At 42.4% G+C, this 25,257-nt stretch overlaps 1 protein-coding gene and 1 long non-coding RNA gene across 4 annotated transcripts in view; one reads left to right on the forward strand and one right to left on the reverse strand.

The window, feature by feature from the left end:
* CUL5 (cullin 5) overlaps positions 1–25,257 on the forward strand; it is a 58,934-nt gene that overhangs the window by 21,083 nt on the left and 12,594 nt on the right. For 2 of the 3 annotated variants that reach the window (XM_053310975.1, XM_053310976.1), the window contains exons 4-18: positions 532–708; positions 1,406–1,547; positions 5,409–5,554; positions 5,638–5,718; positions 7,722–7,815; positions 9,608–9,738; positions 11,059–11,166; positions 14,057–14,121; positions 15,864–15,996; positions 17,059–17,190; positions 19,110–19,233; positions 19,384–19,559; positions 19,686–19,847; positions 22,686–22,804; positions 24,515–24,638. In XM_053310975.1, coding sequence (XP_053166950.1) covers positions 532–708; positions 1,406–1,547; positions 5,409–5,554; positions 5,638–5,718; positions 7,722–7,815; positions 9,608–9,738; positions 11,059–11,166; positions 14,057–14,121; positions 15,864–15,996; positions 17,059–17,190; positions 19,110–19,233; positions 19,384–19,559; positions 19,686–19,847; positions 22,686–22,804; positions 24,515–24,638 — 1,914 coding nt within the window. Of the gene's footprint in view, positions 1–531; positions 709–1,405; positions 1,548–5,408; positions 5,555–5,637; positions 5,719–7,721; positions 7,816–9,607; positions 9,739–11,058; positions 11,167–14,056; positions 14,122–15,863; positions 15,997–17,058; positions 17,191–19,109; positions 19,234–19,383; positions 19,560–19,685; positions 19,848–22,685; positions 22,805–24,514; positions 24,639–24,831; positions 24,911–25,257 lie in introns of all 3 variants that reach the window. The other variant, XR_008319772.1, reaches the window with a different exon arrangement.
* Positions 10,344–25,257, reverse strand: part of LOC128351442 (uncharacterized) — a 36,182-nt gene continuing 21,268 nt past the window's right edge. Inside the window, exons 3-6 of the long non-coding RNA XR_008319776.1 lie at positions 22,735–22,842; positions 20,208–20,359; positions 19,231–19,389; positions 10,344–10,761 (exon numbers count right to left, since the gene is read on the reverse strand). This is a non-coding gene — a long non-coding RNA (uncharacterized LOC128351442). The remainder of the gene's footprint in view (positions 10,762–19,230; positions 19,390–20,207; positions 20,360–22,734; positions 22,843–25,257) is intronic.

Raw genomic sequence — 25,257 nt, forward strand, 5'->3', positions numbered from 1 at the left:
AAAGAGCATTTTTGGAAGGAGATCAGCACAAATCACGCCCTCCACTTGCTATGAGAGTTCAGTACTTGCTCCGCCTTCCTAACTCTGTGCTGGATGTCGGCCATTGTGTTTAACTACTCTGAGTTGCCTTGAGTGCTCTTAAGAATGGAAAGACAAGATATAAATTTACAAGTGTTTCCCAGCAAGCATGCATATGATTGTATCATAAAGCATATGTCCTACTATATTGAATCATTTGTTTCAATAGTTTGCCAACTTTTGGGGATTAGAGGTAATTTCTGTGTGTCTCAATGTTATAGTATGGGTAGCATAATCCTAATAATGTTTCAATGGCAAACATTAGGCAATTGTTGTATTGGAGCTTTCTTAAAAGTGTGTGTTAATAATAGCAGAATTCTTTGCCTATTCTTTGTATATGGCACAGATTTTAAAAAAAAGTTTTCAGAACTAAATTGGTAGAACTTTCCTATGTATATATGAGTTAGAAATACTTTATACATGTATTTACATTTGGCCTATCTTTTCTTCTAGAGAGTGCTCAGCCACCAAGATGATACTGCGTTGCTGAAAGCCTATATTGTAGAGTGGCGTAAATTTTTCACACAGTGTGATATTTTACCTAAGCCATTTTGTCAGTTAGAGATTACTCTCATGGGTAAACAAGGCAGCAATAAGAAATCCAATGTAGAAGACAGTATTGTACGGAAGGTAAGTGCTGTGCTTCATAAAACACCATAACACATACATGGTCTGCTGTAGTACTGATAGAGGCCACAGTACAGGGCTGAAATGGTACTGCACCCTTGGTGATACTGAGACTTCATCTTGAAGTGCAGCTCAGTCTATTATTACCATTGTGCTTCTCTCCTCGCTGCTGTGCTATTCATCCAGTGTAGAGGTAACTCTGGATATTCTCTGCTTTCCTTGTCCTAAATCACATGTACACCCCCAAAATCTAAACTGTTGGGATATATATCCTCCTTCCAGTGGAATGGAAAGAATACTTCAAAGAGGCAGTGGGTTTGTTTTCCTGAGTTAAAGGTAAGCTAGGGTGAGAGTGCATAATAAGCATGAGTTACTAAAATATACAGTATTTTCTAGTTTGTTACCACATCTTGCTATAAAAGTGAGTATGCCCTTCACTGTAGTAGAGCAAATCTTACTTTGTTAATCAATAATAAATATGATGACAAAGTAAGTTGTCACTGTAAAACAGAATATTTGTTGCATAAATAGCCATGTGGGCATTCCATACCACCTAATAAGAAAGTGAAACTTCATTCTAAAACTGAAATTTGCACTGGGAAAAACACACACTCACACCCAAGAACTAGATCTTAATGGCTTGTCTTTTGAAAATCAGTACATAGCTCTTTAATGTGTTCTCTTTTTATTGTATTTGTAGCTCATGTTAGATACTTGGAATGAATCCATATTTTCAAATATAAAGACTCGCCTTCAGGACAGTGCAATGAAACTTGTTCATGCTGAACGTCTAGGAGAAGCATTTGACTCTCAACTTGTCATTGGTGTTAGAGAATCCTATGGTATGTCTTGTTACATGGAATGTAACATGTCTTGTTACATGGAATGTAGAGAATCCTATGGTATGTCTTGTTACATGTTACAGGGGTGTAGCTACAACTGAATGGATGGGCTCAATGAACATGGCCCCACAACTCCTGAGGGCCCCCCAGCTCCACGCCTCCCTATATTAATTACAGTGAGGGAAATAAGTATTTGATCCCCTGCTGATTTTGTCCGTTTGCCCTCTGACACAGAAATGACCAGGCTATAATTGGAATGGTAGGTTTATTGTAGCTGTGAGAGACAGAATAACAACAAACAAACCCTCAAAAGCCCAGTGCCCAAAAGTCTGGATTTGCATTGTAGTGAGGGAAATAAGTATTTGATCCCCTATCAACCAGCAAGATTTCAGGCTCCCAGGTGTCTTTTCACTATATGCAGGTAACGAGCTGAGATGAGGAACACCCTCTGTAAGGGAGTGCTCCTAATCCCAGCTTGTTACAGTACCTGTATAAAAGACACCTGTCCATAGAAGCAAGCAATCACTCAGCTTCCAAACTCACCACCATGCCCAAGACCAAAGAGCTGTCGAAGGATGTCAGGGACAAGGTTGTAGACCTGCACAAGGCTGGTCTGGGCTACAAGACTATTGCCAAGCAGCTTGGTGAGAAGGTGACTACAGTTGGCACGATAGCTCGCAAATGGAAGAAACACAAAATAACTGTCAATCTCCCTCGGTCTGGGGCTCCATGCAAGATCTCACCTCGTGGAGTTGCAATGATCATGAGAACGGTGACAAAGCAGCCCAGAACTACATGGGGGGAACTTGTAAATGATCTCAGGGCAGCTGAAACCATAGTCACCAAGAAAACAATTGGTAACACACTACGCCGTGAAGGACTGAAATCTTGCAGTTCCCGCAAGGTCCCCCTGCTCAAGGCAGCACATGTACAGGCCCGTCTGCAGTTTGCCAGTGCACATCTGAATGATCCAGAGGAGAACTGGGCGAAAGTGTTGTGGTCAGATGAGACCAAAATCGAGCTCTTTGGCATCAGCTCAACTCGCAGTGTGGAGGAGGAGGAATGCTGCCTATGAGCCCAAGAACACCATCCCCACCGTCAAACATGGAGGTGGACACATTATGCTTTGGGGGTGTTTTTCTGATAAGGGGACAGGACACCTTCACCGCATCGAAGGAACAATGGGCGGGACCATGTACCGTCAGATCTTGGGTGAGCACCTCCTTCCCTCAGCCAGGGCATTGAGAATGGGTCGTGGATGGGTATTCCAGCATGACAGTGACCCAAAACACACAGCCAAGGCAACAAAGGAGTGGCTCAAGAAGAAGCACATGAAGGTCCTGGAGTGGCCCAGCCAGTCTCCAGACCTTAATCCCATAGAAAATTTGTGGAGGGAGCTGAAGGTTCGGGTTGCCAATCATCAGCCTCGAAACCTTTCTGATTTGGAGAGGATCTGCAAAGAGGAGTGGGACAACATCCCTCCTGGGTTGTGTGCAAACCTGGTGGCCAACTACAAGAAACGTCTGACCTTTGTGATTGCCAACAAGGGTTTTGCCACCAAGTACTAAGACATCTTTTGTGAAGGGATCGAATACTTATTTCCCTCACTACAATGCAAATCCATCGCTGACTTTTGGGCACTGGGCTTTTGAGGGTTTGTTTGTTGTTGTTCTGTCTCTCACAGCTACAATAAACCTACCATTCCAATTATAGCCTGTTCATTTCTGTGTCAGAGGGCAAACGGACAAAATCAGTAGGGAATCAAATACTTATTTCCCTCACTGTATCTTCCTCACTCTGAGGGGCCACTGGGGAGGGGCAAACACGCCCCCCTCTCCACTAGCTATGCCCATGAGCCGCCTCTTTAATATACAAAGCACCATAATTTGCTTTCAGCTAGAAGTTGCTTTGGAAAAAGAATGGGTGACAAGTATGCAGAAGAAGCCAATAATTTATTTAACTTAGTAGACTGCATACTTTTAAAATGATACATTATAATACATTTCAACAAAATAATAGATTTTAGCTGCTATAGTGACATTCAGTAACTCTTTCTCTTACACTGGCCTGGCAGAACTATCTTCTATCTATCTATATAATTCTCTAAGGTGTACCTGTGGCTAATCCTCTGTGTGGCAGCTCTTATGAGAGTTCAAGAGCAGAAGCACCTGATTGGGCAGTGGGGATTCTATATGCAGATAGCGGGGAGGAGCCTGTGATGGTCAGTTGGAATGTAACTGTTACTGGTCGGAAGATGGTCTTGATTTTAGAGGAGAGATATCTATATATACTAGCTGGGCGCAGAGCATCTGTGCCTTTAGTTTCTCCCACCTGCTGCCGCCAATTTCTTTCCCCGCCCACCCACCCACCACCACCGCTGTTTTCTTTGCCTGTCCGCTGCCACCATTTTTGCTGCTGCCATTTTCACCTCTGCCTGCTACCTACTCGCCCCCCCCCCCGCCCACACACTGCTGTTTTGTTTTCCTGCTGGCGCTTTCCTCTCCCCTGCTGGCAGCTCTCTCACAAGAGCTGTCACACATGGGATTAGCGATGAGTATGCCTTAGAGGGGGGGGGGGAAAGATAGATAGATAGATATAAAAGGATAGTGGGCAGGCGGCTGCTAAGAGAGGGGCTGTGAGGGAGGAAAGAGACCCTTCGGGAGAAGGAGGCTGCCATTGTGTGAATTAGATGAGGAAATAAGGTGAACAATATCTGTTAACTCGGGAAGGGAGGGTGAGAGAAAGAGAGAGAGAAAGAGAGAGAAGGGCGGGAAAGAAAGGCGGGGGAAGAACAAGTCGAGGAGAGAAAGAGAAAGAAGGGCGGGAAAGAAAGGCGGGGGAAGGAGAGAAGGGTGAGGGGCGGGCCCAAGCCTGTGAGCAGCCTGAGGGGAACGAGTGGCCATGGTGGCGCCTGTTGGAAGCAAGGAAGGGCCCAGTCAACCACTGCTGCTGTTTGGGGCTACCGAGGTCATTGGCAGAGGGAGGGAGGCAGACAAGAGATGGGCCTGGGACTGGCCTCGGCCTGAGGGGAACGAGTGGCCATGGCGGTGGTGGCAGCGAGGAAGGACCAAGTCAACCGCTGCTGCTTCTGTGAGGAGGAGCAGGAGTGGGGCTCACATGAGGGTGGGGAGGTTCTGGGGATAGGGAGCTGCAGCTTGGCAAAAGGGAGCTGCAGCTTGGCGCTAGCAATGCTGCAGCCACGACAAAGAGGGGTGAGCCGGGTGGAAACAACGGGATGGAGGAGGAGGAAGAATGAGGCTCTGGTGAGGGTGGAGAGACCTCTGAGGTGAGGGGGAGGGGCTGTGGCAGAGGGTGAGGGGAGCAATGAAGTACTAGTGCACAGCTGCTCTGCGTGTGTTAAGCTAGTAATCTTGAATATGAATTTCTGGTTTGTACTCTTTGCAATTACAAGCTTTTTCTCACTTATCCACATTAATCTTAAAATTCATATCAGTATCGCTTTTGAACAGGCAGATGCCCTGAGATGGATTCAGAGAAAATCTGGAATCTCACGGGCTGGGTATGTGTCCCATGGATGAATCATATGACATGATACATATGCATAAAACCCTTAAAAATATATTTCCCAGGACATTAAACTTTATGTATGCCATGTTTGGGCCTTATGTTGTGTACTCCTGCTTTAAAGAGGGGTCTGAAATGGCTCAAAGTAATACATTTTCATTCCTTCAAAGTTTAATTGTTTGTCTTCAAAAGGGTAATTTATGGTTCAAATAGTAAGAAAGGCTAGAGTGTTTCTCTGCATTATTGTACTGCTGCTGTACTGCTGCCTTGAGTAAGAGAAGTATGATTCTTCATGTAATCCAAGAAAAACGCTAACTAGAAATTTCTCTTTGACAGTTAATCTGTGCTCCAATCCTGAAGATAAACTCCAGATTTATCGGGATAATTTTGAAAAAGCGTACCTTGATTCAACCGAAAGATTTTACAGAACTCAAGCCCCTTCATATTTGCAACAAAATGGTGTACAGAACTATATGAAATATGTAAGTGGAAAGGGTGTTCATATGAAGGCATCTGTTCTATTAATGTGAATACTTTAAGTGATGGTGGTTCTGCTTCTGCACAGGCAGATGCTAAATTAAAAGAAGAAGAAAAAAGAGCACTACGGTATTTAGAAACCAGGCGGGAATGTAACTCTGTAGAAGCGGTAAGTATGCACTGTAGATATTTATGTCATAAAATCATGTACTATCTTAATAGAAGAAAGAATCCCAGTGTTAATAAATTAAGCCACTAGTCCTGCAATTCTGAAAACAGTGGGCAGCATCCAGATTGCTTCAGTCATGACTGTATCATATTGAAATTAATGGGAGTCAGATAAGGCATGCCTGACTTGTCTCACTGATTTCAATGGTAATTAGGCATGCCTGGATGTCATTGAAGCCTGTTTTTTACCTAAATATATTAACTGAATTAAGCTGATTGCACTTAAATAGATCTCAAGTCTGAGCAAATGAAAGCTGTAGTTCCATGAGAAATCAAAGATGGTTCTCTTTCACATGTTTGATATGCAGAATTGTTGCTGTGTTTCCTTGTACATGTCTGTTGCACAAAATAAGACAACAAACCTACATATTGCCTCATGAGGTTCAAGCACAGATTCGGGCACTGCAGTGAGCAGGAGCTTTAAGAAAGAGGAGAGCAGGTCATTACTTGCTCTCTGCTGCCCCATGCAGCCTTCTGCTGGGGTGGCATGCATGCTGCGTATCCATATGCGTGTGGCGCCAGCATGCACATGGCACTTGATCACTAGGCTAAGAAATAGAAACTAGATTAACTAGTTTGACATGTGGCTGTATAGTATTGAGCTCTGCTCCCTTGAATTAGATTTTTTACATTTACTGGAATAACTTCTCGGATGCTCAAAATGCATCCATAATTCTGCCTCCTTTTAAGCAGTAATCTATTATATTAATTCTCATAGACATGCCTCTGTGGGGATGCGTCCCTGCAACCCAGTGGATTGGCTGGGCGGTGGAGGCGCTGGATTGGCTAGGCAGCAGTTGGCTGCGTAGGGAAGTGGCTGCTTGGGGAGGAAAGGAAGAAAAGTGGGCAAGTGGAGAGGATAACTGAATGGACTGGGGCAGAAGGGGTGGGGGGAGCTGCGGGGAGAGAAAGTGGTGGAGCCTGGCTGGGCAGAGACGCTTTGGAAGACGGTCGCTTGAGAGAAGGCTGCTTGAGAGAAGGCTGTGCAGGAAGGAGCCGGCTGAACGCTTGGTCACCCGACACCAGGGACTGGAGGAAGGAGGAGGCAGCAACAGCCACCGGGGAAAACACAAGCAGGCTAAAAAGTGGCAGGGAGCGGAGCACAAATGAGAGAGAGAAAGAGGGGGAAATGGAGGAGGGAGTAAGCTGGGGCAGAAGGCTTGTGGGGAGGGATTGGGGCAGAAGGCTTGGGGGAGGGGAGTAGGGCAGAAGGTGGGGGGAGTGTACTGCCGCACAGATGTTCTGTGCGGGATCAGCTAGTTCATGCTATATTGAGGAGACAATGCAAAGTCTTTGTTGAAGGCATGTAAACAATCACATATATTTAAGTGCGCTTCAAGGATTTTAAAAGTAGTTCTCACTTGAACCAAAAGCTGCAATGTAATACTCCTATAATGAAAGATTTGGTTTTTCAGCCTAGAGATCTGGGTTCTAGACCTTACTGTGTAGTTGTGTAAGTTTCCCCCAGCTCATTAGAGTAGGTAATATTGCCTTGCAGATTTGAGACTAGAACAGATTAGACTGTTTATGCATTGCATACTGTTCCATGCAGTGTATTCATACCTACCATAGAGACATGCTATTAATTGTATTAGCTGTAGATTTCAGACACTAACAGCAATCCATATTTACTTAGAAGAATTTCCCTTTGAAATATGTGAGGCTTACCTTTTGAGTTATACACACACAGGATTGGACATAGCAATTTGTATGATCTTACATTAATCACATAGTAAAAATGTGTAGGCATAATTACATCTGGTATAAAGGGTATGCCCTAAACTGGTTTCATGCTGGAGGTATCTTTCTATCTGGTTAGGAAAGGATGCATTCTTGATGTATTCAGCATTTTGCAGACCCATGTGGAGAAGTTAATTGTATAAACAATGAGTTTGTAAAGCAGAACTGTCCTAATATACTAATACATTCTCTTACTGCTTTCAGCTTATGGAATGCTGTGTGAATGCTCTGGTGACATCTTTTAAAGAGACAATTTTAGCTGAATGCCAAGGCATGATCAAACGAAATGAAACAGAAAGTAAGTGAAGCTAAAAATAATTTTGCCCCATTAGATTGACATGGACACGGTAATAATGCATTTGAGGCATAGTACTGCTTATAAAAGGGGCACATAAAAAACAGAAGTTGATGTATTACCAGTAAAAAGCTGCTTGCTGCCCTACGACAAAATACTTTAATAAGCTTTAAAAATGTATTTATTAAATGTTTCTTTTCCTCCAAGGAATTCAGGGTGCTGTACAGCATTTATTTCTCCCACTTCACATTATCTTCACAAGGCTAGTCCAAGAGAGAGAAAGTGTGACTAGCCATAGGTCAACCAGTGCTCTCCATGGTTGGATGGGGCATTGAATCTTGGTCCAATTCCGTAAATCACTACACCTCACTGGCTCTCAATTTCACTTTTATTATGTTCACTCAGTGTAGCACTTGGACTAGATTGCTTTGATGTTTTTGAATGAGTGTTAATCCAGTTGCTGGAAGTGCTTCTGCCTCCGTACCTTATTATACTGGTGCATGCTTTTCTCTGTGTTTAATCAGCCATAAGAGTCTTTCAGATTTACATAACCCTTGCCATTCTGAAATTTCAGTAAACAATAAAGCATACCTTTCTGCTCGAAGAATGCTGTTTTTAGGCACCTTTTTGGCAAAAGGCTTCTGTTGAAGGCAAGGGATGTCAAGTTTTTAAAAAACAGTTTGACTGTTAACTATGATACACGTATGGCATCTGGAATGAACAAATTGGAGAAAGCAGACAAATGTGTCCTAACATTTTAGTACATGAGAGCATTATATAATGTACATAGAGAAGAAAAGCTACTTATTTTGAAGAGTTTTCTATTAATTCAGGTGAGGATTTCCAGCTTTCAGCATGTAAACTCCTGCTCTAAGGCTTGGGAATTCAAAAGGCATTTGACCTTAAAACTATATCTGGCTGCATGTTCTGACAGTACTTGTTTGGCACTTGTCCAAAGCTGAATATAGCAAGATACCAAACCTTGTACAAGTGTAACTTTCCCCTCTCAAGGGGAATGAGGCTTTATGGGAATTTTCAGCTATAGAGAAATTGATCACTGAACCTTGGATATCACAGTGAATTTCACTGCATAGGATTAGTTCCTAATGTACCACTCTATAAACAGAAGGGGCTTCTATAAGCAGAGCAATATGCTGGGATGCAATTGATAATACGGGGTGCGGTGTGATGGGAGTAAAGATGTGTGCATAAAGCCACTTCTTCTCCATTGTTTTATCTCTCTCCAATACTAAGCTTGTAGAAAAGACATTAAATATTTTATGGCTATTTTAAGCAGTGATGGTCCCTCTGCGTCGTCCCCAGGTGACTCAGTGAATGTCTGCCTTATGTTAGGCCAATGTAGATATAATGCAGGTTCCATGCTGACCAGAGTTTGAAAATAAGGGGCCAGCCTTGAGGATGCATGCCTCTTTCCTTTTCTCTCCAGAGCAATGTTCTCTTTCCCCATTCTGGAGTCATTCATAGCTTCATGTGACATGCGCAGCAACATAAACCATGGCTAATGCTGGAAAATGGTGGGAGGGGGGATTGTTCAAGGGGACCATACATCTGCAAGGCCAGTTCCCAGCTTGTAAAAGGTTAACATTAATGTCTGAACAGGCCTATGGACACATCAAATTAATGTTCGTAGAATTTTAGAGTAATTTGTGGAGTAGAGTATGTTTTGCAGTAGTGAGAGCATTGCCATTAGCTGAATACCTACAGTGTAATATAAAGCTCCCAAATTCATTGCTACCTATGTACTGACCACTTCTTCAATCTTTTGTATCTTCAGAGTTGCATTTAATGTTTTCGTTGATGGATAAAGTTCCTAATGGAATAGAGCCTATGTTAAAAGACTTGGAAGAACATATTGTTAGTGCGGGATTAGCAGATATGGTAGCAGCTGCTGAAACTATTACTACTGTAAGTGGGTATTTCATACCTTTATCTCCTTCTTAAAGAGATCTTTCCAAAAGTATCAAAATTTCAAAACTAAGTCAAAAATACACAAAAACAAATGTTAAAATAAATGTTGTTGTAGGAAAATGTTACCATTAAAATTATTAGGATTATAAAAATGTAATGGAATTAGGCCTTAATTAGTTAACACTTGGTTTAAGAATAATCCATGGGATTGACATGAAGTCAAGTCCTTGAGACTTTGAGAATTTTAAAGGATCCACTACCATGCAAGCTGCATAGACTTCCTGCATCTGAATTGATAAACCTAGTAGTTTTTTCTTCCTGTTTGCATCCAAAGCTAGCATTTAGGGTGCTATTCGGGATGAAATTGGCTTTCCTTGTGGCAGCAAGAACTGCAAGCAACTGAGATAAATTGTTACTTGTAAGAGAGTGGCCTCTGCCTCCTCATGAACTAGAACCTCTGCAGAGGGAGCAGTTTCAGTGGGAGCACCTGGTATAACAATGGATAGATTAAAATGCTGACACAATTAAGCAGCTTTTAACTTTGCTGTCCATTGACGTTAACCCAAGCTTCCCATCTTGAGTATAAAGCCACTTGCAAAGCATGGTTAATGTTAACTGTGGTTAGTGTCAGTGAAGATGTAATACTTAACCATGCTTCACAAAGAAAAGGAGGGAATTTGTGTTGGTGTGCATGCAAACGTGTATTCCTGAGTCTGATTCCTGCAAACAAGTTTGCTGAAAGCCAGTGTTACTTCTCCACCAGGCCACAATGAGTGATTGCAACTCTTCTTGTAACTTAATGGACCATTCCTGTGCCCAAAGCCCTTCTATCAAACTAGAATAAAGATTCTTTAAATGCCTTTTTTGATGAAAGAGGGATATAATTCAAAGTAATAAATGTCTTCCAGTTAAAATTGGTCAATCGGCTTAAAAATATATATAGTGTCTTGACATCTACACTAACGCTGCTGGTGAATCAAGTTTTTTCATCAGGGACATTGTTTTGGGAGATACAGGTGCCTGCAACGGAAAGAGGGGATAATAAAAAAATCACAACCCACTCCCCTCGGCCCACAGAAAACTCTGGTTAATTGGTGCAGGGTAGTCTGGATGTCAACCAGTATCAGTTGTTAGCTTTGTAACCTTCATTGCAGCTGTATGTTATACTTAAAAGCATTAGAATAAGTAATTCATAGAAAATCAACATGGTTCACAAGGGTCCTGGTGAACTATCTGCACAGATTTGGTTTTTAAATTTTTTTATCCACACAGATTTGGCTTTTTATTTTTTTTTTGCTTTGCTTCTTCAATTTTTAGGATTCTGAAAAATATGTAGAACAATTGCTCACACTATTTAATCGATTTAGCAAGCTGGTTAAAGAAGCTTTTCAAGATGATCCCAGATTTCTTACTGCCAGAGATAAGGTATTGATATAAAATTTTGACTTTGCTTTCACTTCCATTCTTGATATAAAGAATTAAGAATACTGCAGCTTGGATTAAAGAACCATGAGTAAAATGTGAAAATATCAGTACTGTTTTGTGAACTGTTGTGCACGTGCTAGCAGAATACTTCAAGTGCAGCACCACAGTATAGTATATTAGGGTTGTGTTACTGTAATCATCCCTCGCCAACTGCGAGGGTTCCGTTCTGGGAAAACTTTGCAGTTGGCATATTCATGATTGACAAGCCATTGAAATCAATGGCAAATGGGCTTAGGTGAATCGTGGTTGCAAAAAGTCTGGAAAATACAGTAAATTTTTTTTGAAAAATACCCCAAATCACCAGGAGTCAGTAAGAGGTGTGAAAGGGACCCCCAGAAATCATAAAAAACAACACCCAAATTGTGGGAAAATCTCGCCAAACCACAGGTACACAGGTTGCGGTTGGCGAGACTTGCTACAATTTCTTGGTCACTGATACTCAAAACTGCGATTGGGAAACCCACACTTGGCGAGGAATGACTGTACAAGAAATGTGGTGAAAAGAAAAATACAGGTTGTATCATACAAATTTTAATGGGCTATTAAAAATTCTTTAAAAGAGCTTGTTTGGAGTCTTGCACAAGAGTTTGCACAAACAAAAGAAGTTCTCTGGATTTGAGGGTCACTTTCATCACATAATACTCTTCCACTAGGTCAGGGCTGCACAGCTTCACAGTTCTAGTCCAGCTGTTGTTGGACTAAAACTCGCATCATCCCTGGCTATTGGCCACCATTGCTGGGGATAATGGGAGTTGTAGTCCAACAACAGCTGGAGGGCCGAAGTTGTGCAGCCCTGCACTGGGTCAATAATAGCCCTTCCATGATCTTTCTTCTAGTAGAAGAGCCCTTTGCATCTAAGCTGATGTTTTTGACTGTTAAAAAAATATTGTCTTTTTGTTAAATTTTAAAACCACCTTTCATTAAGACAATCCCAAGGTGGTTTACAAAACATTTAAAACATATAAAACTGTTACATAATAAAATATTAAATTGGAATCTAAAAATAGAAATCTAAAGTTTTTTAAAAGCCTACACAATGAAACTATAATGCAGAGCAGCAGCATAATACTCTAAACAATATATAGAAAGCCTTCTTCACCATGAGCCCCACCGCCTGTTAAGGTCATCTGGAGAGGTCCGTCTGCGGTTGCCACCAACTCATTTGGTGGCTACTCGGGAATGGGCCTTCTCTATTGTTGCTCCTGGACTTTGGAATGCACTCCCTGTTGAAATAAGAGCCTCCCCATCTCTGGCAACTTTTTAAAAGGAACTGAAGACACACTTATTCACCCAGGCTTTTAATTAGATTTATGATTTTAATTTTTAATGTTGGTTTTAAATGATTTTAATGTTTAAATGATTTGAATTGTTTAATTTATGTTCTAAATGATTGTAATTGTAAACCGCCCAGAGACATAAGTTTTGGGTGGTATGCAAATATGTTATTTAAGTAAATAAATAAAAAGATATTGTTTATATATGGAATTAGCATAATATAAAGAAAAATTATAATGGCTGACACCCTGACTAAATTACTTGATGGAAGTCCCATTGACTAACCTGTCCTATTAATTTCAGTGGGGCTTCCTAATTTTGTTAGGATGTCAGCCATTATACCCAAGATATTTCAGAGTTGTATATAGTGAGGTTAATAGCTAGGCTTTAATCTAATCATAGATTTATAGTTATACTATGTAGTTTGTATAGTGACAGCCACTGCTGTATATGCCTGATTCAACAAGGTATTTCAGCAAGTGCACTGAAAATGAAGAGCCCCATTATCTCAGTTGGCTACTTCTCCAGTAAATGCAGAACATTAGTGAATGAAAGGGCCAGAGATTAGGAGTTCTATAAAAGAATGTAGAATATCAGCAAAAGGTATGAAATTCCTATCATACAGCTTTACTGTTAGGTTTCTAAATTAACAAAAAATTATACTAGCAGTTTGCTGGTTCAGACATCCTATTAGGCCAATAGCCAAACTATGGTTTGGGAGTGTCATGTGGGCTTGCACGCTCCTCCTCCTATATGTGCAAATTCCGCCACTCCTTTCCTGGTTAGTGACAACTGTGATTTACTATGACATCTGAACTGTGATTTGAAAATTGACCCAGCATGATGTCTAAACCATGCCTTTGAAAATAGAGAGTTAGGAATGTTAAATTGTAAGTCTGTGTGCATTGGAAGTATCAGAATTCCATTTTGAATTCCCACCCACCCCAACCATGAGGAGGCAGCCATTTGTGGGGCAGCTGCCCCAGATAGGGGTATGGATGTGGATGAGTGTCGCAGACACAGACACAGGCTGAGTGATTGTGGCAAATCTGAAAGCTGAGTGATTGTGGCAAATCTCAGGAGCATCCTGGGATTGGGTAGGGAGTGACACTGGGGAGGTAAGGCAGACTTGTGGGGCAGCTGAGAAGCGCATGGATCCCTGTGGGATGTAGTTCCTTGCAGAGTTTCTCCTATAGGAGGAGCCTTCCAGGAGGAACTATATCCCCCAGGCATCCATGCACTTCCTAGCTGTCCTGCATGTGTGCCCAGCCTCTCCTGTGTCACTTCCTGCCTGTCCCCGATGCTCCCGAGATTCGCCACATCTGCCGAGCTTTCTCTGCATCAGTGTTGCGATGGCTTTTAAAGGACACCCACCACCACCACCCCAACCTGGGAAAGTTGCCTCGCAAACAGATGCCTCCTGGCAGTGGTGGTGGTGGGTGAAATTCCAAAGTGGAATTCCTATATTTCTGGTGCGCACAGTCCTACTAGATTGTTGTGTAAAATTTCACTTAGTGTTAACATAGTTGAATTAATGGTTTCATTTTTATTTTAGGCATATAAAGCAGTTGTTAATGATGCTACAATATTTAAACTTGAATTACCATTGAAACAAAAAGGGTAAGTAATTTCACTATTAATTGAACCTAGTTGAATTGATTGGGAAAGTTCATTACATTTTTGTTACTATTTTATTTTGTATTACTTATATACTGCTTTTAAACAAAAACAGTTCTTAAAGTAGTTTATATTTTAAATATAAGGTGGTTCCTTGACCAAATGAGTTTAGAGTCTAAAAAAACAATAACCACAGGGTGAACACCAGCAGTACCTGCTGGAGGGATGCTGTACTGGGATTGAATAGGGCCAGTTACTCTCTCCATGCTAAATGTCAGAGCCACCACTTTAAAAGAAGCCTCTTTGCCTAGTTAGCAGGGTTTAATTAATAATTAACTCTTGTAAAGAATTTTTAAAAATTTGCTGTTTAATCTGAGCCACCCCAAAAGCAAAAGGTAGATTTTGCACCAAAACATTCCTGAGAGATTACAGTATATGTGAAGTATATTTAAATCCTCTAAAGCAGGGATTCCCAAGAATGGGTACTAGTTGTAGGGCTCTTCGGAGCCTTCCTGCCTCCCCACACCGCAGCTGCCCTGTTTGTTTCCCATCAAAGGATGCCAGCTGAAAACCATTGTGTTTGCTGCAGGAGAGGAAGAGGAGGTGAAGACACTCCTCCTCTGCCCCCGATTGGCTACGTGCTGGAACTCGGAGTTCAGAAAATTAGCACGGAGTACTCTCATTGAAATTAACTTGTCCCATTAATTTCAGTAATATTGCTTATGAGGAACTTGGTGTGGGTATTAGCCAGTGACTAGAATAGACTATCTCCCTAACTGGAACGCACTTGTGGTGTTGTGTACACTCACATGCTCTTAAATGTTATAGTTATGAGACAGGGTACTCTAGTCACTGGTTCATATCCACCATAAGTTACTCAAACAGCCTTATTGAAATTAATAGGTCAAGCTTATGTGCCCTGTTGATTTCAGTGGGAGGACTCATGAATAACTTTGTTTTGATATAAGCCAGTAGCCTGTCTCATAACTGTAACATTTAAAGTTGTGTGTGTACATATGTGCTAACACTCTTTCTCTTTGGTATCTGAGTTGAAGGTTTGTGACAGAAGGGGTGTACTTGTTACAAAAGGGTTGAGAACTCCTGCCTAAAACATGGTTAAAGTGTAGTGAAAAGCAGCTAAGACAGAACAATATAGAATGCCATTTTGCTTCTGGCTTAACCCAAGCACTCAGAAGCCAGTACCAGTAAAGCCAGTGACAAGGATCCATATTCTAAGGTTGCATGGCCTGGCAGAATCACACACTGAACTCTTGTTGGGATCCCACTTCAGTCAATTACTTTCACAGTCAGATGCCAAGTATGCATCAAATGGCTGGAAAACTAGTTGAAATGCCACATCAGTTTGGAAGAACTGGTTGTCTTGATAATTCTCTTTTGAACTCCCATTCCTTGCACAGGCATTCATCTCTCTTACACACTGCACTGACTTTCTGTTACCTGCCTGGGTATCATTTTTTCTGCTAATGTGTCTTGTGCAAACTACTGTTTGCCATTCAAGTTACATTATGAGAGAACTAGTGGCTCTTTGGGAGAGGAAAAAAGGGCAAATGGAACTCGAAGTGTGAAATGTTTGCTCTTTTATTGAGGGATTTATTAGGGATTCGGGCTATTAATAAAATATTAATAATGCTTTATTAATAGCCTGAGTTGATATACTGGTGTGAAATCTAGCATGAGAGGTTGCTCTGTATAATCTTGTGACTACTATTTCTCATGTTCATTAGGGTTGGATTGAAAACGCAGCCAGAATCCAAGTGCCCGGAGCTACTTGCTAATTATTGTGATATGTTGTTAAGAAAAACACCGCTAAGCAAAAAGCTAACCTCTGAAGAAATTGAAGCAAAGCTTAAAGAAGTAGTATGTTCTCATGCTATATTTGGCTTTTCTTTTGAGAGTAAAACAAAAAAATGGGTGGTTGTGGTTACTTAAATGATTCTCTTCCTCCTTGCTCTCAACACACCACATCAGTACTTTGTTAATGACAACACTACATTAACAGAAAGGTGTGGAGAGCACTTATCATACAGTTTAGTATTAGACTGGGTCAGTTGTTAATCTGGTTACTGACTGGGGGATATTGACACCAGCAGGCAAAACTTGACTGCAGATAGTTTAACTTGCTGTTGTGCAAAATACGGTGTGTCCTCCCCACCCCTTGATTTAAGGGCATTCACCTGTCGGCTAGATTTCAGCTGTTGAGCAGGTAATGGCAGCCAGTGAGTAAGGAAGAGCTGCTGATTCTTCCACCAGGCACATATTCCAACTGCCATTTCCTTGTGTGAACCCAGCAATGTTGAGTGGAGAATGTCAGTGACCTACCTTAGCCCGACATTGTCAAGCCAACTTCAAATGTTGGTTACAGATGTTGATCTGAGTGGTCCACTGACATTCCCCATCTGACATTTCTGACTTTTTATGACAAGAAACCATGGCAGTCCCCAAATGATGCACCGGGTGGGAACTAGTGACTCTTCCTTACTTGCCACCATTACTTGTGAATCCACCAGGGCTGACCAAGGCTCTTCCCATCACTAATGAATAATTCCATGTAGTCCCATGTATTTGGAATTGGGAGAAAGACAGTCATGATTGAGTTAGAAAGTTTAAACGTATATATTGTGCATGAACATCTGTATATTATTGTGATCATTTGCTGTAGCCGATAAAGCTGTGATCAAAATTGGAAGATGCAAAAAATCTTGGAATAAAAGGGAAATGGTGCTTTATTAAAATAGTGTGTTGTTCCTCTGTGATAGCTAGACAAGGGAAATGTTGATATGTGCAGTAGTTTCCGAGAGCTCCCAGCAAAATGCACTTGGGAGCATGAGCTTACCACTTCCTGCCTCTAATCTGCTGTGCAGTTACAGTAGATCGTAGCAGCAAGCTCTGAAACTTGTTCAATGTTTTTTTTTAAAACAGCTATTGGTACTTAAATATGTACAGAACAAAGATGTTTTCATGAGATACCACAAAGCTCATTTAACAAGACGTCTTATATTAGATATATCAGCAGACAGTGAAATAGAAGAGAACATGGTGGAATGGCTGCGAGTAAGTCTATCAAGTCCTCTTGGCTTTTCCTTTTTTCATTTTAAAAAGTGTACTCTTCAATACCAAATACTTAATTTTTAAAAATGATTCATTATCAAGAGCCTATGTCTACAGCAAATATGACACGAATAAGCCATGGGCCTCAGATGTATGCTTCCCATGATAGTATGACACCCATTTTATACCTAACATGACCAACTAGTGCCCCACTGGTTGCATCCAATCCCTGCCACTCTTTCACCCCCTGTCCCAAGAAGTTACTAGGTACCCTTCCCTTCAGGAAATGAGCTCACGCAGGAGGCCTCTGTGCTGATGCAGAAGTCATGGGGACACTCTCCCAGTCTGACCACTCATTTCATGAACAGTGGGATGCTTGCCATTAGTGATGTGCACGGTCCGGAGAAGTCCGGACCGGCACCGAAGGGGGGCCTTGTTTTTAGGGCGGGGAGGGCTTGCTTAGCTCCGGCACAGAGCTCCTCTCGTTCGGAAGGTCTCCTGCAGAATGGCGGCTTGCGCGCGCGCCGCAAAGCACGCCGTTCTCCGGAGGCCCGGTCTACCCGCCGGGAAAGGGCCGGGTAGACCGGGCCTCCGATCGCTGAGTAGACCGGGCCTCCGATCGCCGGAGGCCCGGTCTACCCAGCGATCGGAGGCCCGGTCTACCCGGCCCTTTCCCGGCGGGTAGACCGGGCCTCCGATCGCTGGGTAGACCGGGCCTCCGGCGATCGGAGGCCCGGTCTACTCAGCGATCGGAGGCCCGGTCTACCTGGCCCTTTCCCGGCGGGTAGACCGGGCCTCCGATCGCTGGGTAGACCGGGCCTCCGGCGATCGGAGGCCCGGTCTACTCAGCGATCGGAGGCCCGGTCTACCCGGCCCTTTCCTGGCAGGTAGACCGGGCCTCCGGAGAACGGCGTGCTTTGCGGCGCGCGCATGCCGCCATTCTGCAGGAGGCCTTCCGAACAAGAGGAGCTCTGTGCCGGAGCTCCTCTCGTTTCTTATCCAGTGAGCGGGTGAGCGAGCAGGTGGGTGGGTGTGCGGGCGGGCAGCTAGCTGGGAGGGAGGGAGGGCTGGCTGGCTGGCTTTGGGGGTTATTTCGCCGCGGCGGCGGCAGGGGGGGGGGGGCGGCTGGTTTCCAGCGCCCCTATACTGTTAAATACGGGCGCTGGCGGGGGCAAGGAGGCGGGAGGGCTAAGCAAGCCCTCCCGCCCTTAAAGGCATACCCCCCACCCGGACCCGGACCAGGCAGGGCCGGACCGGTCCGGCAGTTCGGCCATTCTTTGGAATGGCCGCCGGACCGGTTCGGGCACACCGCTACTTGCCATCCTGAATTCCTTGAAATGTAATAAATAAAATATTCTAACCTTGAGGTTGAGGGGCCACATTCTTTCTAGCCAAGCTTCTGAGAGCCAGATGAAGTGACATTATGGGGATGGTGGTAGTGGTGGGGGATCTATCCCAAAGTTTCTTGGTCAGGAAATAATCCAGCTTCCAGCAAAGTTGACTATTACTGATGTATATAGATCTGTGTAGCTCACATAATTGACGTTACCAGACTTAATGCATTAGATTTGCAGTGAGTAATTGAGTGTTGCCAAATATAGAAACTGCTGAGCATATAAATACTAGCTTGATATCCACTGTAGATACGTGCGTTAATTAAGCAGAGTAACAAATGGTTTTTGTCATTCTCTCTCTTGCGTGCACACATGCACGCACAATGCACACGCTATTTTTATCCCCTTGGGATCTTCTGGCTTCCTTTATCTATTAGGCCTATGTAGCTCCTAAAATATACCATTATGGTACTATGGGGTGTGTATGTATAACTATTTATACCTTTTGCGGGGAGGCTACTGTGTAATATAGCTGTTACTTTTAGGTTCATCGAGTGGCTAGGTTTAATTTGCCGTCTCTTTATGTAGGAAGTAGGTATGCCAGCCGACTATGTAAATAAGCTGGCAAGAATGTTTCAGGATATCAAAGTATCAGAAGATTTGAACCAGGCTTTCAAAGAAATGCATAAGAACAATAAACTGGCCTTACCAGGTACTTCCTTATGTTCACTTTCTTATGTTGTATGAAGCGAAGTTGTTTCCACAACTCCAGCATGAAATTAGACTGGAGCCTGTCTTGTTGCTGTCTGGTTGTGACTTACATTTCTAATTCACTGTTTCAATATTGTCTGTTTTCAAACAGCCGATTCTGTGAATATAAAAATTTTAAATGCTGGGGCTTGGTCCAGAAGTTCTGAAAAAGTTTTTGTATCCCTGCCTACGGAATTAGAAGATCTCATCCCTGAGGTAGAAGAGTTCTATAAAAAGAACCATAGTGGCAGGAAGCTTCATTGGCATCACCTTATGTCCAATGGAATTGTATGTATACATGTGGGAGTTGCTTCTGTTTTGTATGTATTTGAACATATATAGTTAGTCTTAGTGAACTGGAAATAAGATTGTATATAAGTACACTTAATGAACCATTATTGGTTTCCTTAACAGATAACTTTTAAGAATGAAGTTGGCCAGTACGACTTGGAGGTAACAACATTTCAGTTGGCTGTGCTTTTTGCATGGAACCAAAGACCCCGAGAGAAGATCAGTTTTGAAAATCTAAAACTGGCAACAGAACTCCCTGATGCCGAGCTTAGGAGAACTTTATGGGTATGTCCACAGCTTTTTAAAAAGCTATGTTTGTTATAGGAACATGGTGGCAACTGTATAAATTTTAATCCTTTTCTGTTTTTAAATTAAAATGAATCATCTTTGAAATGACATGAAGAGTGGAGAGAGGCAGGTGGTCTTGAATTATCTGAACAAGTTCTTGGAGATTGTTGTGCAGTAGCCTTAACTTCACTTAAGTCAAGTGACATTGAGCACATGGTTAATGGGGAGTCAAGAAAAGATCTGAGAAGAATCAGTCATGATTACTAATGTATGTTCAAGAAAATACTAATTCTTGGTATTCGTCCAAGAAAAAGTGAATGACTTTGCAGATACATAGAAGTTGTCTACTTTACTCACTCTGGCTCCAGTTCTAAATCTCTTTTCTGCTCGTCTAATTTCTTCAAGTTCTATATATGGAATTTCTTCAGGTTCCACTTCTGACTACTTATTCTCTGGATGTACTCCTCCATGCAGTGCTTCTTACTTACACTCTGTTCGCTTTAGGTAATCTGATATCACGGATAAGGAATGAAAAAATGTAATGGAGCCTTATTTCATTGAGATTCATCTGTAAAGCTCTTCACATAAAATCTTCTTGAGGCACTCAAGATATTTATTTAAATATCTAATTTCTCATAAACATCTTTCTAAAATACTGTGAATATCTTTGTGTAACCTTCAGTTGGGTCTATGAAATGATAGTAGTTATTGACAAAGTAGTTGTTGACAATGCCACTGTATAGATTGTGAACTGCCCAGGGACTTTCTTTTGTATAGAGTGGTAATACAAATGTACTAAATGAATAAATGAGGTAACTTACCACAATATTGCTATCATGGGTTAAATTTGTTTCACACCTGCATGCCCAGGTAGAAAACAGTGGTGGTGGTTGACACTCAGACTAACAAAGTGTGTATACTGTGCTCTGTGTCCCAGACTAAAGCAACATGGATGCTCATATTGGGGGTGGGGGGGTTATGACTTGTGCTGATCTCTCTTTCTTTCTGAAGCTCTTTGTGCCACCTGAAAATATTTCTCAGAGCATTATGCAGCCTTTGGGGACCTAAGAAGGCATGGGTGAGATAGCTTTGCATCCTGCAAGCTGGTTATTTTACAGAAATTCTGCAGAAGCTGGATTTAGGTGGCCAGTTTGCTTCTGAGCATTTCAGAACTGGTGTGAACAAACTTTGAATGTCCACTGACCACAACAAAATATGATCAAACATGCCCAGACAAAGCAAGTCCTGTAAGCAGAAATTGGATTGAGATAATGGACTTTGGGTAATCAACTCCATATTCATTTCCTGGATACAAACTTACCCCAAGCAGTTTTTCATCCACAAAGCCCAAACCATATATTGTACTTACCTGTTCTGTGCAGGTTTTGTGTGCTGGGATGCCAGTGACAATGTCTTAAAACAGGGCTGCACAACTTCGGCCCTTCCGCGGGTGTTGGCCTACAGCTCCCATCATTCCTGACTATTAGCCACTGTGGCTAGGGATAATGGGAATTATAGTCCCAAGCTGCCAAGGCTGTACAGCCCTGTCCTAAAAAGACAACATTATAGAACCAAAAATGTCCACACCTTGTTGGCATTTTGGGATACAGAATTACCCCAGAAATCAAATTGAGGATTAATCATTGCTTCAAAATAAATTGCTCTGATTACAAAAGGTTGAAATAGTGCTCAATAACCAGATAAATTATTGCAGTGGTTATTGCTGTATTTAAAGGGGTGACATTCAGGAACAGATTCCTGTTAGGAACATAGGGAGCTGCCATATATTGAGTCAGACCATTGGTCTGTCTAGCTCAGTAATACTGTCTTCATAGACTGGCAGCGGCTTCTCCAAGGTTGCAGGCAGGAACCTCTCTCAGCTCTATCTTGGAGAAGCCAGGGAGGGAACTTGGAATCTAGATGTTCTTCCCAGAGCGGCTCCATCCCTGGAGGGGAGTATCTTACAGTCCTCACACATAGTCTTCCATTCATATGCAACCAGGGTGGACCCTGCTTAGCTAAGGGGACAAGTCATGCTTGTTACCACAAGACCAGCTCTCCTCTCTTGAACATATTCCTTCAAACTTGAGGTTGCAAATAATTTCATTTATAATGCTTAACTACCACATCAGGTGAGTATCATTATCCACATATTGGAGAGGGAGTGGCTTGCCTAAGGCTACTTGAGTTCACAGCAGAGGTGAGAATAAAATTGGAGACTTTCATAGCTCAGCCTCTTACCAGCACTTAGGTGTGTACCAGCACTCATATAAGAAATAGGGATGTACACGAACTGGTGCTAGGCCGGTTTGGTGGTGGGGGGTGGGTTACTTTTAAGGAGTAGGGAGGGTGCTGTCACACACATACACACACACACACACACACACACACACACACACACACACACATACGTTTCCCCCGCCAGCGCTGTGTCCCAAATTGCTGCGTGGGGTGGCAGCGTACCCTCTTGCCACCCCGGTCAGCATCGGACCGGAAGTGGCTGGTGTGTTTGTGTGGGTATGCTGCTGCCCTGCACAGCGATTTGGGACACAGCACCGGTGGGGATAACACAGCAGTGTGTGTGTATAAGAGCACCCTCCCTGCTGTTTAAAAGTAATCCCCACAGCAGCCGAACGGGCTCAAATGCTGGACCAGTTCAGAGGTTCAGAAAAAGACCTCCGAACTGCTTAGTGCACATCTCTAATAGGAAACATTCATCACTAACTGCTGATTGAAACAAAGTCCACCCTCTCTGCATTAATAAATAGTACATAGAACAACTTTGTCTTAATCTTGAGTCTGACATTTTATTTTATCTCTTGTTCTTCTCAACAGTCTCTTGTAGCATTTCCAAAGTTGAAACGTCAGGTTTTGTTATACGAACCTCAAGTCAATTCACCCAAAGATTTTACAGAAGGAACACTCTTCTCAGTAAACCAGGAGTTCAGCTTAATGTAAGATGTAGCACTGGCTTATTCCATACATGTATGTTCTATGACAAATGACAAAACTTAATATTTAATGGTCCAGCTATTGTTTCTGAGATGAATCATATTACAGTAAAATTTTAAAATGTAGTTGCTTGGTACATTATATTCAACAGTCATTTTCAACTATGATTGAGAGTAAAATGTTTTAGCACTGGCCTGTCATGTTTTCATATTCTCCTTTTTTATATCCCACCTGTAGTTTCAAAAATATGTCTTTCCATTTTCAACATTTTTCATGATTGCCCTGTGTAGAATTACTTTATGAAATTATTTTTAGAGTTCAGGATTTATCAGTACTCTCAAACTTGAGCTACAACTTTGCTTGAGCTTCTTACAACTGTGTTAATGTATTTTTTTTTTGCTAGTGAGTGGTCCTCACTGATCCAGTGCTTTTGCAATAATGATTACACTCTAGCCTTATTCACATGTTATCTGCAACACTAGTATAATCTGTATACACTGTATACTGGTACAGTTATTCACATGTTCAGTTGAACTGAGATATAGCAGTATACTTCCTGTTTGTTCCATGCATTTGAGGAACCTGTACGGTTCACTTTAAAAACTAATTCAGATACAGCCATTCCCACAAAAACATGTACGTGTTTACAGAGCACAAGTACATCATCATGTCTGAATAGGGCTCTTGCCTAGAGTAGATCTGCACAATATACTAGTCCTATTCAGACATGATGTACATGCATTTAGATGTCTGAACATATAAACTGTATGTGCATAGAACGTAATTTGTGAAAATAGCTACTGCCTGTGTGTGATCTGAGCCACCCTCCCCCACCCCAATCTCAGTATTTGTGTCCTTCAGGTGAATTCAGTAATGCATTATATGGTCTGTGGTTTGCCTTTGCCTGGCTGCTGTGTGTGTTTGTGACAGGTATGCAACCCAGCCTTAATTAACCAAGCCTGTTGCTAGCTAGGACTTTAAGAAGATGCTAAAAGGAGGAGCTGATCTGGTGTTTGAACGGAGAAGCCAGGAGGGAAGAGATGTGCCCTCTGCCTTCACCAGCAATCGCTTCCTCAGACATCCCAGAAGTGTGGGTGTGTTTAGGGATCCCTTTCAGTAGCTAGCATGCACATGCACCAACAGCTTCTTTCAGAGACACAGCTTTGCTTGCTGTAATCTCAGCACTTTTCTTCTTGGAAAGATTCCCTCAAGTCTGCAGATTTGTGCCTGGCTGTATAAAGGAATTGAAAGTAATGAACAGGGATGATCCAACTGATATGAACTGGCTGTGGTAGGAGGAAGATAAGAGGCAGGAAAGTTGCAGGTGCCAATGGTTTTAATTATGAAGGGATGATGACACAGTAGGAGGGAGAAGTGGCAATGGCAGAGTATAAGGAACTTGAATCGGCTGATTTTTGAGGTAGCAAAGATAACAGGCAAGAAGGATAGCAGCAAGGCAGGGCTTGATGTAAGCACACAGTGATGGATAGCTGGTGGAATGGACTTGGGTTGCTCGTTAGCATACTTGCTCATTAGCATTTGCTTTATTACTTCACACATTGCTGGGCTCAGTCACACTTGTAGACAAGTAAGACCCTACTGTCAGTTAGATCTAGATGATATGAGGGTGGTGTGTCTATATCCTGTATCTTTTTATATATTCTGGGTGCGTGGTGTTGTGTGTTCACCATCTCTATAATTGATTCTTTCAGAAAAAATGCTAAAGTTCAAAAGAGAGGTAAGATAAACCTGATTGGTAGACTGCAGCTAACTACAGAGAGAATGCGAGAAGAAGAAAATGAAGGGATAGTCCAGTTAAGAATATTACGAACGCAGGTATGTCAACAACCCAACATTACTTGCTGGCTTCCTCTGATGCTGTCTTTCCAACAGCTGTGTTAGTGTGTGATGCATTAAAAAAAGAAAAAAAGAACTACAGCTTGATAGTCATGTTCTGTCAGTATGCTCTTGGAAAGTTTGGAGTGCCTCAGTGCCCTGATATCTTGATTTCTTTCCCCTTCCTTTACAGTGTATCTAGTTAAGTGAAGAGTAGAACTGACACTGTAGAATATGGAGCTTCACAATTAACTATCTGCTCCACAATTCAGGCAGGTGAACAATCAGTTCTGTGATGGATTTATAATGGTGTAAACTGAAGTGGGTAGAGGTCCAAGCAGATTTCAGTACTAGCAGCATAGCAAGTTGCAAAATGAATCTGAATTTATTGTGATTCAGTTGTGTGCATGATTAGATTCCACGTGTTGGGTGCAGAATTCAGTTTCCTCAGAACCTCTGCTTTCCTTGTAATAAGTAGAGATGTGCACGGACCGTGGAGGCGCAGTCTGATGCCGGGGGTGTGTCGCTTTAAGTGGGGGCGGGGTTGCACGTGTCAGCATGCGCAGGAGTTACTTCCGCTTTGGGCAGTCAACAAGGGGGCAGGAGTGCTAGGGAGGAC

This window comes from Hemicordylus capensis, chromosome 3 (genome assembly GCF_027244095.1).
Source record: "Hemicordylus capensis ecotype Gifberg chromosome 3, rHemCap1.1.pri, whole genome shotgun sequence".
Lineage (NCBI taxonomy): Eukaryota > Metazoa > Chordata > Lepidosauria > Squamata > Cordylidae > Hemicordylus > Hemicordylus capensis.